The sequence below is a fragment of the Diabrotica virgifera genome, chromosome 2, assembly GCF_917563875.1.
Source record: "Diabrotica virgifera virgifera chromosome 2, PGI_DIABVI_V3a".
In the NCBI taxonomy this organism is placed as follows: domain Eukaryota; kingdom Metazoa; phylum Arthropoda; class Insecta; order Coleoptera; family Chrysomelidae; genus Diabrotica; species Diabrotica virgifera.
The window spans coordinates 1,009,477-1,026,344 of record NC_065444.1 but is presented as its reverse complement, the minus strand read 5'-3'; the positions used below and the strand labels follow the sequence as shown (position 1 = coordinate 1,026,344).

The 16,868-nt window shown below is 30.3% G+C and overlaps 2 protein-coding genes across 3 annotated transcripts in view; one reads left to right on the top strand and one right to left on the bottom strand.

The window, feature by feature from the left end:
- LOC114337532 (facilitated trehalose transporter Tret1-2 homolog) overlaps positions 1–16,868 on the bottom strand; it is a 337,833-nt gene that overhangs the window by 120,190 nt on the left and 200,775 nt on the right. The window lies entirely within an intron of this gene.
- The window catches only part of LOC114337541 (phosphoinositide 3-kinase regulatory subunit 4), a 45,899-nt gene that overhangs the window by 8,856 nt on the left and 20,175 nt on the right, over positions 1–16,868 (top strand). The window contains exons 7-11 of one of the 2 annotated variants that reach the window (XM_050643296.1): positions 3,907–4,175; positions 6,060–6,249; positions 8,579–8,802; positions 13,295–13,458; positions 15,867–15,942. In XM_050643296.1, coding sequence (XP_050499253.1) covers positions 3,907–4,175; positions 6,060–6,249; positions 8,579–8,802; positions 13,295–13,458; positions 15,867–15,942 — 923 coding nt within the window. Of the gene's footprint in view, positions 1–3,906; positions 4,176–6,059; positions 6,250–8,578; positions 8,803–13,231; positions 13,459–15,866; positions 15,943–16,868 lie in introns of both variants that reach the window. The other variant, XM_050643295.1, reaches the window with a different exon arrangement.

The following is a 16,868-nucleotide window of genomic DNA, read 5'->3' as shown; positions in this document are numbered from 1 at the left end:
ACTCAAATTCAGCACCAGGTGCCGATAATATCCATTACTCGATGCTATCAAATCTTTCAAGAATTGGTAAGGCTGCACTACTAAATATATATAATGAAATTTGGATGCGCCGCATAAAGATTCCCGACGATTGGCACGTTTACACTATTATCCCGGTTTTAAAACCAGGAAAATCATCAAAGAATTGGGATTCTTACCGTCCAATCGGTCTGGCTTCCTGTATACTAAAAACATATGAGAGACTTATTAAAAACCGTCTGGAATTTTGGCTAGAAAAGAACGACCTATTACCAAGAAGTCAGTTTGGTTTTAGAAAAGGTAAATCCACACAAGATAGCCTCTGCCACTTTTTAATAGACATTTATAGTTCCTTTACTTATAAGAAAGCAGTTAGTGCTTTGTTCTTAGATATAAAAGGGGCTTACGACAACGTTAATCTTCACATACTATACGCGAAAATGTTGGAAATAGGAATACCCGAGATAGTAACATGGAACATCATTAACTTATACATTAATCGAGCAGTTCACGTTAGATTAAATGGAGATCAATCTAACTCCCGATACACATCTTTGGGACTACCTCAGGGTAGCATCCTAAGTCCTATATTATATATACTCTATACTGCTGACTTAGAAACTAAACTTCCTCAACACATAAAAATCCTACAGTACGCTGATGATGTTGCGATATATGCAGAAAATAAGTCAATAGATAGATGTAATAACTACCTTAAATCGACATTGAATATTATAAAAAAAATGGGCTACCGATAATAACTTAACAATATCAGAGAGTAAATCAACCATTGTTACCTTTACTAAAAAACGATATGTTCCTCAAAGCCATCTACAATTTGATAATACTAGTATTCCTTATAAAACTTCAATAAAATTTCTTGGCGTATTTTTAGACTCCAAATTAAATTGGAAAGAACACACAAATTACATATTACGAAGAATGGAAAATACAATGAATATCATGAAGACTGTAAGTGTCAGTAACTGGGGAGCTGATCCAAACATATCAATATTACTATACAGAAATTTGATAAGATCAATCTTAGACTATGGATCTATTTTTTATGGCTCAGCATCAAACTCTGTACTCCAAAAAATCGAGAGGATCAAAAATAAGGCACTTAGGTTATGCACTGGTTATCTTCGTAGCACACCTATATTGGTCATGGAATGTGAGCTTAATGAACCTCCACTTTCATTACGCAGGGAATACCTAAGTGAGAAATTTATAGTTAAAACAGCGGTTAACGATAAACTGCTATTAAATAAAATTGTTCATTTAACCACCTCATACCTAACTCATTATTACTGGGAAAAAAAGAAACTGCTTTTAGTTGTGGAAAGCTTCCTCAACGTTTCTAATTCCATTGGCGACATACACCAAATTGAACAAAGCTCGTCTCGAAAGCTAAATTATGAAGATTATTTATCTCCAGTTAACTGTCATTTAAGTAATATTCGTGCGACAGACTTCCTTACTAAAATAGACCACCTTCAGTGTGTACAAAAAAACTGGGGGAGTTATCAGAAATTATATACGGATGGTTCAAAAATGGAAGGAAAAGTTGGATATGCTATATATTACCCACAAAAAAGTATAAAAATAAACAACAGATTACCTGATAAAATGACAATTTTCACAGCTGAACTCATTGCAATCAAAGAAGCATACAAAATATGTATTAATCAAAAAGAACTCAATTATGTTATATTTACAGACTGCCAAAGCATTGTAAAGACATTGAAATATAATGTACATAATTTTGCAGAAAATTATATCATCAGTGACATCATAGCAATGAACAGTGAAGCTTTGAAATCGGGCAAAAATATAATATTGTGTTGGATAAAAGCACACATTGGTATAAAAAACAACGAAATAGTAGATGATCTGGCTAAAAAAGCAACAACGAAGGAATCCACTCTGCATACTTATCAACTTCCTATGGGAGACATAATTTCTATTATGAGATCTATCAAACGGACGAAATGGCAGGAACAATACAATAATTCAGACAAAGGAAATTATTACAAAAAAATCCAGCCTACACTTCCCATCAAGACATGGTTTAATCAAGTTTCCAACAAAGGCTTTATCAAAACTATTTGTCGAATAAGAAGTAATCACTGTCTGACTCCAGTCTACAAAAGAGAAATAGGACTTGTAGATAATGATGAATGTTTATGTGGAGAGCTAGCTGATCTACAACATATGCTATTAGAATGTCCTTTACATTTTATTGAAATATCAAACTTTTTTGCCAATCTAGTTCAAGTTAATGTACAATTTCCTTTTAATCTTATATACCTTTTACAATCAAACAATCTCTAGATGTTTATAAAATTTTGTACAACCATGTTAATTGTTTAAAATTAAAGCTCTGAGAAAAAAAGAAAAAAAAATAAAAAAAAAAATAATTAAATAAAATAAAAAGATACTAAGATCTAAACCTCCGCGAGGTTGAATCGGGTTTAGGTCTTAGCGCAATAAAAAAATATACAAAAAAAAAAAAAAAAAAAAAAAAAAAAAAAAAAAATGTAATAAAAAATGTAATAAAAAAATGTTAAAAAATATAATAAAAAAAATAATAAAAAAACAGAGTAAAAAAAACAGTAGTACTAATAGTTTTAAATTTAGATACTAAGCATATATTTTGTAAAAGAGAGAATTCAAAACACATTGACTGGCCAGTTGGTTGCTTAAACCAGTGCCAATAAAACATAAACACACACACAATGCAAATATATTAGAAAATGGTGTTTTTGTTAATTCGATTATATATATAGGACGGTGACAGATATTAATGATAATTTGTTAGCAGATATATTTATTTAGATTTTCTACTATTCATCAAGGGAAAGCAACTGCGCTGCGGAAGGCCACACTTCATAAACAATAACGTAACTATTTCGGGTATTTCTGTTTATAATTTTTGGTATTTTATTTTAAGTGTTAAAATTGGTTTAATATTTAAATAAAAATACGATTTAACTGTTTAAAATATATTTATTTCGTTGAAATTATAATAATAGAAGTATAACGTCTTACGTGCGTACCAAGTACACACACTTTTTTTCATTAGGATGTAATTAAGTAAGTGTTAATGTTTTTTTTTATGATTAGCGATAAAATTTTGTATGCACTACGTCAGTAAAGACTCTTTATCGAACTCGTCTGTTATTCGCCTCGCTCGCTCTGCTCATAATATCAGACTCGTTCGATAAAGAGTAACTTTACTGACTTGGTACATAAATAACTATTATAAATTAGTTTAGTAATGTCATGGATTATAAGAACAGTAAACTATGAAATTTAATAATAAATCCTTTTGTGTATGGCCGCACCTAGGATTAGAAAAAAAATTCTGTAGGTGTAAATTTCTTAGTTACTGGATCTGGATCTGTTGAAAATAGTTGGTAAATGTTAAAATTTGTATAAAATACAAGAGTACAACACAACAGGGGTGATAGATGTATGAAGTTTTCTTAGTGAATCCAAAGATGTGATGTTGTTAAACGAAACGCACACTGAGGCGATTAATTCTGAAGGACTCAGACAGCTGAGAACCCTAGGGGTTTAACACCAAACCTTGAGAAGAAGTGACAGGGGGTGGAGGGGAGGGTGTAAAAAGAATAATGTTAAATAAGAATAAAGAGGGAATTGTTAATATTAAGTAGGTAGTTTATCTTAGAACTTATCACACTGCATTAATATTTCCTATCAATTGTGTGATCATTTCGCAGATAGTAAATTAAAATAATCCTTTTGGAACCACAAAAGACACTAGCTCTAATGTTTTCAACTTTTTAAAAAGCCCATGTTGACCCAAATTGGTGATAAAACTTTATTTTGAACCATTATGTTTATTTGATCCCTATCTTTCAGGGCTTGACTGATTCCTCCGAGTTTGTGACGGCCAAAAGCATAAATGCGATGTCGTCTTTAACCGAACTAGGGCTCATTACCAAGCCATCTCTTTGTGAGTTAGTGACGGAATGCTCGTATTTTTTGGTACACCCGAGTTTGTGGGTGAGACAAGCTGTAGCAGGTTTTATATCTACGGCTGCTAAAACTTTGACGATATTGGATGTACAGTGCAAAATAATGCCGAAGTTGAAGATTTATATGAAGTATCCTCTGATCCAAATTGATAAGTGAGTATATTATTTATTTTTATTTCCATTTTGTTTTTTATATACACTCACCGGCACAAAATTCCGCCACCCAAAATTTTAGATTAAGTTTGACAATCTATAACTTTATTATTTGTACTCCGATTTTCAAGGTTCTTGCATCAGTTTGTAGATACATGGGTACATGTATTGATGTCGTTTTTTATTATTCCGGTAACAAAAATTTTTTGCTTTGATGGCATTTTACGGGGGCAAATGGAAGCGTAGTACATATTTTCTCTTAACTTTAAAAAATTCTGTGGAAAAATTTTAAGGGCTGATTTTGTTTCATACTCCTTTTGTATTATCCTCGAAATATCACTAAGGTTTTGTTTTTTGAATTATCCGAATATGTCTTTTCTTGTAAGAGCTGTAAATAAAAACACTGTTTTGAAGGTTTATTTAATTAAAAATATCAAACGCACTAAAATAATTAACAAAACAAAACAAAATTAACAACAAAACCAAACAATTCAATAGCGGGTATGTCCACCTCTTGCAGCAACAACTGCTCGCAATCTGTTTGGCATCGAATAAAGATGTGTTATCCTTGATTGGGGAATAGCCCGATATTCCTCTACCAGGGCCATAACTGTACCAAATTTTCTGGAGGCATAGGATGACGGCTAATAGCTTTTTTAATTCATACCATAAATACTCAATAGGATTGAGATCTGGGCTGCATGCGGGCCATTCTAATCTTATTAATCCAACCTCTATTTTATGAGTCAATTGGTGTTTTTATTTACAAAAAATGGTACAGCTCTTACAAGAAAAGAGATAATAATAATAATAATTTATTCAACAATAATAGGTACAATCTTTTTAGATATTTACAGCTAAAGTGAATAAATTAACCCGAAGGTCTCCGAGAGGTGTGGATACACCTGTTTCGGTAAATATGATATAAAATAATAAATAATAACATATTAACGTAACTAACATAAATAACATAAATAGCAACATAATACTATATAATATAATACAATAAATAGATAGGTACGTTTTTTTTAATTGTAAATACACAGTTATGTTTTAGTAAATATGATACGTAGAATAAATAATATAATGAAAACAATAAAATAAATAATTAGTTTAACAATAAAGCACGAATAATTAATTTTTTTTTAAACAATTACGTATGGCTCAATTAGTTAGTAATATTTTTGAAGAATGGTGTATATACGCATGTTTTATTAAATATGATAAAAATAATAAGCAAAATAAATCAGTTTAAAACAATATAAAATTTGAAATATAGGTATAAAAATTGGTAGTGACTCTAGAGTTTCATTTATTTTTTTTTGTTTTTTAATGTATGTAAATTTAAGCTACTATAATGATGTCACAAAAATTTCTTGTTTGTTCCATCAGAAATGATTTTAATTTCTTTTTAAATAGAAGAACATTCTTAGTATTTTTGATATCACTGGGGATATGATTATATATTTTTGGGGCTAGAAATAGAAAACTTCTTTGATAGAAGGACTTTGTCATTTTCGGAATCATATAAAGATATTCGGATAATTCAAAAAAACAAAATTTTAGTAATGCTTCCGGGATAATATGACACGACTATGAAACAAAACCAGTCTTTCCATTTTTCCACAGAATGTTTTAAAGTTAGGAGGAAATATAACACTTCCATTCACCCCTGTATAATGCAATGCAAGCAAAATTTTTGTGTTACCGGAATAATACAAAACGATACCAATACATGTACCTACAGACTGGTGCAAGAATCTTGAAAATCGGAGTACAAATAATAAAGTTATAAATTATCAAATTTAATCAAAAATTTTGGGTGGCGGAATTTGTGCCGGTGAGTGTATTACTTGAAATTTTATATATTCATGTCCGTTTTAGGCCGGAATTACTTTTGGAATCTCTCGTTACTCCTATACCAAGAAACGTTTACGATAGTGTGGTTAGTTATAATGAAATAGACTCAATCTTTGATTTATTAAAGGAAAGACGATCTTTAAGAGAATGTGTCAATACGGGTAAGGTTCCGACTACAGATTTTCATAGGGATTATCAACCGAGTTTAAAAAATGTAAGTATTTGATCACAGCATATATCTATTTTTTGAATTCAATTTTAAATGTATATGTTTATGTTTACTGATGATCAATATCAATGGGATATTAGAAAATACAAGAACGAGAACATTATAAAAACTATAGAAAAAAACAAGAGCATGAAAGCATTGAGGAGAAAAATATAAAATGACAAAAATTAATATTTTAACTCAATGGGATAGGCGCAAAATTTCGGCTAGAATGCTATTTAAATGCATTCATTTTTTCTAATCTTGAGAAAACTAATAAGTATTTTTGAAAAATTCAAACGCAGAATGAAAGATTGCGTCATTACCTAGGGTAGGAAGTCCTTGAGAACTTCTATAATGTTTATTTTAATGAGTTAGACTGTTGAAAAACTAAGAGAAAATTTAGTGTGATTTTTATTTTCAAATATCTTATTATTTTTTTTTTTTGTTTATTCTAAGGGACTTTCTACCCTCGGTAATAATGTAAACCTTCATTATCCGGTTAAATTTTTCCAAAATATTTATTAGTTTTTTTGAGGATTCGAAAAAAATGTCCGTGGTAATATTTTCCAAATCGAACATTCGTTATCTTTATCATACAATGAACTCAGTCGAACAAAATGAGGTGACAAGACGGTAATAAACAAGGCTACTAAATATTTGACACGGCTTCAGGAATACCGGGTGTCCACTTATATTTCCCCCATTTTAACTGCCTATAACTTCTAAACGAGTCAAGATAGAAATATGCGGTTTTCGCTGAAATGTTTTATTTTAGTAAAAGTTTTGTCTGAATGGATTGAATTTTTATATCGCTTTCAATTACGAAAAAAAAAAATGGCGGATTTTTGAAAAAAACGTTGTTGACTTTTCTTTAATGGAACACCCAGTATATTTTTTTGTAAATTAAAAGAACGATCCTTTCCTATCCAGCAATATAAAGTTTTTTAAAATCGGTTATCAAATGACTGAGTAATTAATTTTTAAAATGAGAGATGCAACGTGGAAATTACATAACTAGCTAACATAAAATAACTAAGCAAATTATTGATATTCTGTTATGTGATTTCCACATTTAATACATGGAATTAATAAAAACTTTATTAATTAAATTTATTAATATTAAATATTAATATTAAATTTATTATTTATGGAAGACCCAAGCAGAGAATACTCCTGGATATATTTTGTGATCCATGTATTTTTTTGTTAAAAATATTCTCACAATTTATCTAAGCGTTAGATAGTAACAATATATTATTAAAAAAAATATGTGTGTATTTTGTACGCACGTAAGAAGTTCTTTATTTACTTCTATTATAATATAATCTAACTTCATATTATGATCTCAACAAAATCAATATACCTATCTACTTTAACAGTTTTTTTGTAATGAATTTAAATATAAAACTAATTTTAGAAAGAACAAAAAGAATACCAAAAATTAAAATAAAAAAAAAAGGATATAACTTTGTCAGGATTTGAACAGGGGACCTCTCGATCCCTAGGCGAATGTTCTACAGGGCCTCGATTTTCGACCCTTCGCTTCGTTGTCGAACGTATTTGCTTCGTATACTAAACAGATACAAGACGAATACGTTCGATAACGAAGCGAATAGTCAAAAATCGAGGCCCCGATCAGCTATCACGACTTTTGTATAGGGCTTTTCATCGATTGTCATTTGTTTCGAGCTTCTGTCATGTGTCACATAATATTAATATATCTACGTCATATGTCTTTGGTTTGTATTATTGTATATACCAATAACGTATGTCGTAGATATATTAATATTATGTGACACATGACAAAAGCTCGAAAAAAATGACTGTGAATGAAAAGCCCTATTCAGTGGATCATTTCTTGGACGTAATTACAATCACGGTGACACATACATTAATTGAAAATAAATATTTTCAATAATACTTATAAGGAGGAAGACAAATCCACAGACATAAAAATTATAATAAATATATTTACTAAAAACACTAATAATATATTCTTTTCACTTTTCACGCACACTTTATTTGCGCTACATAACTTAAAAGATGTAGCGACTATTTAATACCATACTGTCGGTGTGCGCATGCGCCGGGGAATGTAAAAATTTACCCTCGTGCCTAAAGAAGTATAACTTCAAAAATAAGTAACGTATAACATATACGGAACATATAACATCTTGACAATAAAAGGGCATCCTGAAATAGGCCAAGGCTCACAAAGGGCTGTAGAGCCGTGATGATAATTTTATCGTTCAGTTCATCTTTGTCCACTGTTTTTATTTCCTTCTGTTACCATATCTTGATTTTGCACATAATCGTATTTTTTTATTTGCAGTTATTCAGAAGATTGGAAGCTAACGGTTTGAATGAAACGATGGAAGAATATTTCTTGAAAATGTCCCACCACCTAAAAAAGATCAACAAATATAAGTTACATCTTGACGGGCGACAAAATAGACCTGCCGAAGGAAGACTTGAAACTAGCTCGATAAACAGTTCAGTTAAGAGTCATATTTATAATTTGGGAGATGCACAAAAAGGCGATTACATGGCCAACAGGTATGCTAAAATAATAATTAATCTGAGTGAAAAATAATTTCGACCACGTCCGAGTAATCTGTTAACCGAGATACGCCAGTACCAAACGGTGCCGCTAGGAGAACACTCCAATAATATGTCGCAGATTACTTATATGAAACGTGGTCATTTTGTACTCTAAAACCGAGTAAGGTATGACAAAATGAAAATAATCATTTCGTTTCAATTCGAGTCTCTTGCCATCCTCTGACATCTCATATAAGTAATCTGCAACGCATTATTGGAGTGTTCTCCTAGCGGCGCCGCTTGGTACTAGCGTATCTCGGTTAACAGATTACTTGGACGTGGTCGAAATTATTTTTCACTCATTTCATCATTTCCCGTTAGAGGACAGTCTAACCATACTCCGGTGCAAATATTTTAATATTTGCACTTCCTCTTTTGTTTCGTTATGGTACAATTCAGTCTTCTTGTAAAGCCTCTTTGACAAGGAATAAATTCCGAAACATCAGATGTCAGAGGATGGCAAGAGACTCGAATTGAATCAAAACGAAACGATTATTTTCTTTTTAATAATTAATCTGTTATGTGAACATACTAAAAAAATAACGAGTGCTAATATTTTATTATATTTTATTTAGACATAAGATACATTGAAAACTTGTACTGGTATCAAACGGCACAATTAAAAATAGACAATTCTATATCCAAACCCATGCATATAAGAAGAGGTGTTCGAAAGGGATGTGTGCTTCCCCTCTTTTATTTAACATTTATTCGAAAGCCATATTTCAATAGTCTTTGGAAGATGCGGAGATGGAAATCAAAGTGAATGAAGCATTGATCAACAACATACGATATTCTGATGATGGTGTCTTATTTTTTAATTTGTGACAACATAGTCGATCTTAATGTTGTTCTGAAGCTATTTCCTTGTGGCATTTTTATAATTAACTATTTATATGGGAAATTAGCCACAATTAAATTTAAAAAAATAATTTTATTAACGTTTCGACGCCCAAATCGGGTGTCGTTGTCAAAATACAAAATAGTTGAAAGACTGATAAGTTTGTACACACTTGAATGAATAGAGGAAATAAAAAATGTAGTATATCAAAGTGTGTAAATAATTTACTTCTTTAGCTGAGCGCTTTCGACATAAACGTCATCATCGGAGCTAATGGTCAATTGTTAAAAAAGTACCGCTACAAAATTGAGGTGTTAACATTTGCATCTTGTGAAAATAAATTTTGGTTGGATATGCTATGTCCTCCGTACAACCCCAAACAGCAAAAACAGAAAAACGGCCACATTACACGTTACACAAACACAAAAAGAATTTTTTCATGGTATAGGTATCACCCATCCATTGTTGGCCTAGTAGAAAACAACAGTAGAATCAGTCAGCTGTTTCTACTAGGCCAACAATGGATGGGTGATACCTATACCATGAAAAAATTCTTTTTGTGTTTGTGTAACGTGTAATGTGGCCGTTTTTCTGTTTTTGCTGTTTGGGGTTGTACGGAGGACATAGCATATCCAACCAAAATTTATTTTCACAAGATGCAAATGTTAACACCTCAATTTTGTAGCGGTACTTTTTTAACAATTGACCATTAGCTCCGATGATGACGTTTATGTCGAAAGCGCTCAGCTAAAGAAATAAATTATTTAAACACTTTGATATACTACATTTTTTTATTTCCTCTATCCAAAATACAAAATACTACTAAAATAAACAAAAATGTTGTTGCTAAGTAAAATATTCTTCTAATAATTTATTTCATCTGACTCATTTATATTGGCAATTCAGACATATATTCATTTTAAAGTAGAAGACTTTAAATGATATTGCCAATATTTATGAGTTGCGTTCCTAGGACGACTTTAATGAAAGATAGTTCATTCGATTACATGAAATCAACCCCAACTCAAGAATATCCGTCACAAAAAAATCATAGCATGTGATCTGTCTTTAAAAAGACAACCAAATGCAACGATGACAATAAAATTCTCGCGTTAGAGATTCCATAGTAGTAAATCACGAGGGAAAACCAGGAAAAAACCTCGTGATACTATCTCGTCATCGTAAGTATTTGGTCTTACCTTTAATTTACTCTCAAGAAACGATTATCAAATTCTGACTTTAATATGTTTAAATTATAAATAATATTAATAATACATAGATATATACAATAAGTAATACTACAATATAAAATATGTACTAACTCGATATGTTATTGACTTACTAATCGTGGTATTTTCTTTCTATTGACTTCCTCTTTCAGTATGGGTAACCACATCCTACTGCATTCTACCGAGGAATTTGCGACACAATTGATTTCATTTAGAGCCGCTTCTTTGATTTTTCTCTTTTTACTATCTGATTCTTTCAGGACTATACTTGAATCTCTCCACTGAACTCTATGTTCATTATCCCATGCGTGTTGACATATTTGAGATCTATCAAATTCTCTATTTTTGATATAAGACTGATGTTCACTTATTCTAACGTTTAATGGTCTTGATGTTTCACCTAAATAAACTTGTTCGCATTCACAAGGTATTTGATAAATGCAATTCTTTGTTCTTTCTTGTTCATTGTTAGGTTTAGTTTTAGATATAATAGATCTCAATGTGTTTGTTGTTTTGAATGTTGGTAAAATGTTGAATTTATTTCCTATTATTTTAAGTTTCTCGGATAGTCCTTTTATATATGGTATTGATATTTTACTTGTATTATTTCTTGTGAATGTTGTAGGATCCCGTTCTAAGTTGTTCTGTTCCATTCGATCCAATGTTAACAATTCCTTATTTATAAACGATAATCATTTTTTAATAAAACAGAGGTTAACAATAATTGTTTCTCTTCTAAAAATGAATTTTCTCTGGAATCTGTGAAATCTAATGAATTTTCTCATGATTTGCTATGGAATCTCTAACGCGAGAATTTTACTGCCATCGTTGCATTTGGTTGTCTGTTTAAAGACAGATCACATGCTATGATTTGTTTGTGACGGATATTCTTGAGTTGGGGTTGATTTCATGTAATCGAATGAACTATCTTTCAGTAAAGTCGTCCCAGGAACGCAACTCATAAATATTGGTAATATCATTTTAAAGTCTTCTACTTTAAAATGTATAATATATGTCTGAATTGTAAATATAAATGAGTCAAATTAAATCAATTATTAGAAGAATATTTTACTTAGCAACAACATTTTTGTTTATTTTAGTAGTATTTTGTATTTTGACAACGACACCCGATTTGGGCGTCGAAACCTTAATAAAATTATTTTTTTTATTTAATAGGGAACTTGCATAAAATTTTAAATTCGAAAAAAATGTTATAAATCACAACAGAACATAATTTAAAACATGTATCAAATATTAAAAAGTTTTGTTTGGCTTTCGTTTGGCCCCTAAAGATGATTAAAAATTCAAATTAAAACATAACATGAAAGCCAAACAAAACTTTTTAATATTTGATACATGTTTTAAATTATGTTCTGTTGTGATTTATAACATTTTTTTCGAATTTAAAATTTTATGCAAATTCCCTATTGTGGCTTATTTCCCATATAAATAGTTAATTGGAAAAAGACCAAATTCATGATCATCTCCAGAAACTGAGATGCACTTGAAAACTCCACCATAACAATGAATACCAAGTCCATTGAAAGAACGAGCAAATTTAAATACCTGGGAAATCTTTTGAAGACTGGGCATCGGGCAGGAAAGTAAAATGTCGCATTGAGCAAGCTCGACAAGCTTTCGTAGAATTCAGGACGGTACTGAACTGTTCAGATTTTGATCTTCAACTGAGACTAAGGTTTATTAAGTGCTACGTATGGTCGGCGCTGCTATATGGCGTAGAGTGCTGGACACTCAAAACGAGGGATATAAACAGATTAGAAGCCTTTGAAATGTGGCTTTATCGCCGTATCCTAAAGATACCATGGACGGCGAAAGTCACAAATGCAGATGTCCTTAAGAGAATCAACCAAGAACGCCAACTTTTCGAAACCATCAAGAAAAGGAAAGCGTATCTGGGTCACATCATGCGAAACGAAAAATAAAGATTGAACGCAAGAGAGGTATAGGACGCAAGAAAATGTCCTGACTCCGAAACATATGGCAATGGACAGGAATTAACGACATACAATCTATGATACACATTGCAATAAGCAGATAATTAATGGAAAATGTGATCGCTAACATCCATTAGTGGATTTGCATCTGAAGAAGAAGAATATTTTATTTTAAATCTTGTATGTATTTGCAATATTATTTTTAATCATTTGATTTATTTGGCTTTGGTTAAAAACATGTGTCTGATAAATCTGCAACATGCATTTCTAATTTGCGATCGATTTTATATTTATGCTACATCAAATATGACATAACACAATAACAATTTTTGTTAATCACTAACTTTCCTTTACCCTAGACTACACAGAACTAACACCTCAGGATCGATAGACACTAACATTAACTCAGACTGGAATTATAGCTCAGAAGTGTTGACAAGACAATCGGAGAGTACGAATTCTGGTGGACCTCCTTCTAGATCCACGTCCAGCAGACCTTCATCTCCACCGCCAGATGGCAACAATCACTTTAATAGTACCGATCCATCGTCGAATGTCAGTTTACATGAAAGGTCTTATATTCAATGTGAGTATCATTATTTTACATATCTGAACCTATTTTTAATTTTGTGGACAATGATAATATACACTAAGCAGCAAAATTAATGCACCACCTTAAAAATGGGACATTTTTGACGTATGTGTTTACCTTAATTGTATGTAACTACCTCTTAAAACCTACCAAATTTCATTTGCATTTCTCAACCGGTTTTAGAGCAATAAATAAATCGTCAGTTTGAAAGAAAAAATTAACATCCCATATCTCGGAAACGAAGCATTTGCGAACATATGTTTATAAAGCAAACTGTCATTATTTTTTCTCGCAGAATTACCCCTTAAAGTTTGCCGCACTTATTTAGAAACACTCTGTATTGATGAAGAACATTAAAGTACCTAACTTTTTTATTATCCAACATAAGCGAATGAATCAAAAAAGAATGTGTGTGTACTTTGTACGCACGTAAGAAGTTATACTTCTATTATTAAACTAATTTTAATATTTACTACTTTCCAAAAATTTTTATTAAAACAATACGAAAAATTAAAAAAATAAAAGAATAAAACACACGCAAACACATTGAAAAATGAAACCAAAGAAATTATTTCTGAACAATTGTTGAGAAAATTTTAACTAAATACATACTTTCTGAAAAAAAAAATATAATAAATATACTTACAATCATAAAATATATAAAAAAATAAAAAAAAATAAAAAAAATAAAAATTTCCATTGGGAATTCAACCTGCGTCTATCACGTTTAGATTATTTTGAGCTCACCCCACGCAGAATACCGAGACATTGTGAATGACGTGGCAAGATATACCTAGCAACTAAACGTTTTAAAATTTTTTTTGTTTTAAAACTTAACGTTTTAAAATTTAAATTATTTTTTAACATTAGAAAATAATGAGTTGGTATATCGACTATTGTATAAACATATTTTAGATATTAAGCTTAAGTTGTAATTGTAAAATATAGTTTAAGTATTTCTTGTAAATTGTTATATATTAAAAGAAAAAAGAAAAGAAAAAAAAATATAAATAAAAAAAAAGAAAAAAAAATATAAAAAAATATATAAAAAAATAAAAAAAAATATATAATAAAAAAATATAATAAAAAAAAGGAATGACGAACTTGGACAGTCCATAGTAAAAAGCTTTCGAATTAAGTAGAGGGCTAAAGAAGAATGTTGCAGTTTTTGCTGTGGAACTCTGAGAACATCATTTAGAAAAAAAAAATTAAAAAAAAAATATAATATAAAAAATTATTAAAAGAAAATACAAAAATAATTATTTATTAGTAGAATTGTTTATTAGAGATTAATATTAGTATTAGTTTTAGGATAAGATACGAAAAAATGACTAATAAAATAAAAAAATAGTAAAATTGGCGAATGGATTTAGTGTCCGCAGTCATATAAACCCAAATAAACAACAACAAAATTGTTTTGACAGTTTGTTAGTTTAATCAAATAAGTTTGGTTCTTGTGGAATTAAAATACGACAAAATGTAGACTAAAAAAGCAATATATTAGATGGAGATTTTTCTTGGTAATCAAATTATGTAAATCAAAGCATTACCTACTAGCTAGGTAGGTGCATTTTCCAAATAGGTATTTACCCAATTTGTAATTTTTTATTACAATACTGAAACATTTAAAATAAGGTACGTACCTGTTACTTTTAAAAACCATTTAAATAATCACTACAATAATTATAAACTTGCTTTTTGTCTCTGTCCTCACAACAATAAAAACTAATATACACAACATTTTGTTTATCCAGAATCTCCATTTGAACAATAGGGCTTTTCATCGATTGTCATTTGTTTCGAGCTTCTGTCATATGTTGTATAATCTGTGTATAATATTAACATACACGGATTATACGATATATGACAGAAGCTCGAAACAAATGACTGCGAATGAAAAGCCCTATTATTGACATATGATTTTAACACCCAATCAGATCCCTCATAACGTTTCATACCATACTGTCGGTGTGCGCATGCGCCCAGCAAAATAAAAATTTACCCTCGTGCCTAAAGAAGTATAACTTCAAGAAACAGAATGTTAAGAAAATATGATGCTATAGTTGGGTTTTAATTTCAGTATTTTATAAATGCTAGAATATTCCACAGGGTGAACTTTGAGAAAAAAACACAGTTTGATAACAAACAAAAACACACCCGGTATACAGTGACAATTTATCTTTCTAGCAACAATTTTATTACAGCGATATTGTTAATTAATAAGGCTATAACATATTAAAAAAATCACTTAAATCGGAAAACAGGTTTAGGAAATTCGAGACATCAAAAATGACTCATTTTTGATGCGGTGCGTTAATTGCTTGGAGTAGTGTAAATGTTTTTTTTTGTTATGTGACAATATTGCGTTCTCTAAATTTTCATATTTGTTGATTTTATTTTAGATCGAAAATCCAATTGTTATATAGAATTGGCTAATCTGAAAGCTAGACAACAAGATCATTATTTTGAAGCTCTGAGGTAAGTGACAGATATCATGTTTCCTTGTGGTTACATTTTATTTTGAAGTTATTTATGTATTTTTCTTGTGGTAACTTATTAATTTTTTCAGTTTTATAAAACGGCAAGAGAAAGTTGAGGGGAAAGGCGCAAAATGTCGCCTCTCAAAATTTTCAATGTGTTTTAAATGTATTCATTTTTTTTTCGAATCCTGAGAAAACTAATAGGTATTTTTGAAGAATTTAAACGCAGAATGAAAGATTACATTATTACCGAGGGCCGAAAGTCCCTTAGAATAAATAAAAAGTTTATTTTTAATGAAATATTTGCAATTAAAAATCACACTAAATTTTCTCTTTTATTTTCACCCCTGTAACTTATTAAAATAAACATTATAGAAGTTTTCAGTAACTTTCTGCCTCAGTAATCATGCAATCTTTCATTCTGCGTTTAAAATTTTCAAAAATATTTATTAGTTTTCTCAGGATTCGAAAAACATGAAAATTTAAAACACATTGAAAATTTTGACAGGCGCGTTTTGCGCCCATACCCGTAAGGATTTAACCAAAAAATGCTTTTGTATGTATTTATATCGAAAAAAACTGCACATTATTGAAAGTTTCTTTTTATGTTAGAGAAAGAGTACATTTAGTTGTCAAAAAATCTTTTTCTTGATAATGATGATGGAAGTAGCCTGAACTTTATTGCCGATTATCAAATTTAGAAAAAATAGGCATAATAATAGACTGTGAACAACAAGATTTCACACATACGTGAAAGGTTGTATATATTATAAAAAGAGGACGAATAGCAGGTCTGAATTGAAATGGCCAGCATGCATCCCTGATCTAAATCTCATTGAGTACTTTGTGACGAAATAAAAAAGGAATTCAAAGTCATGAAAACGTTCGAGATATTAAACAGAGAACCTACAGCATTATATTGCA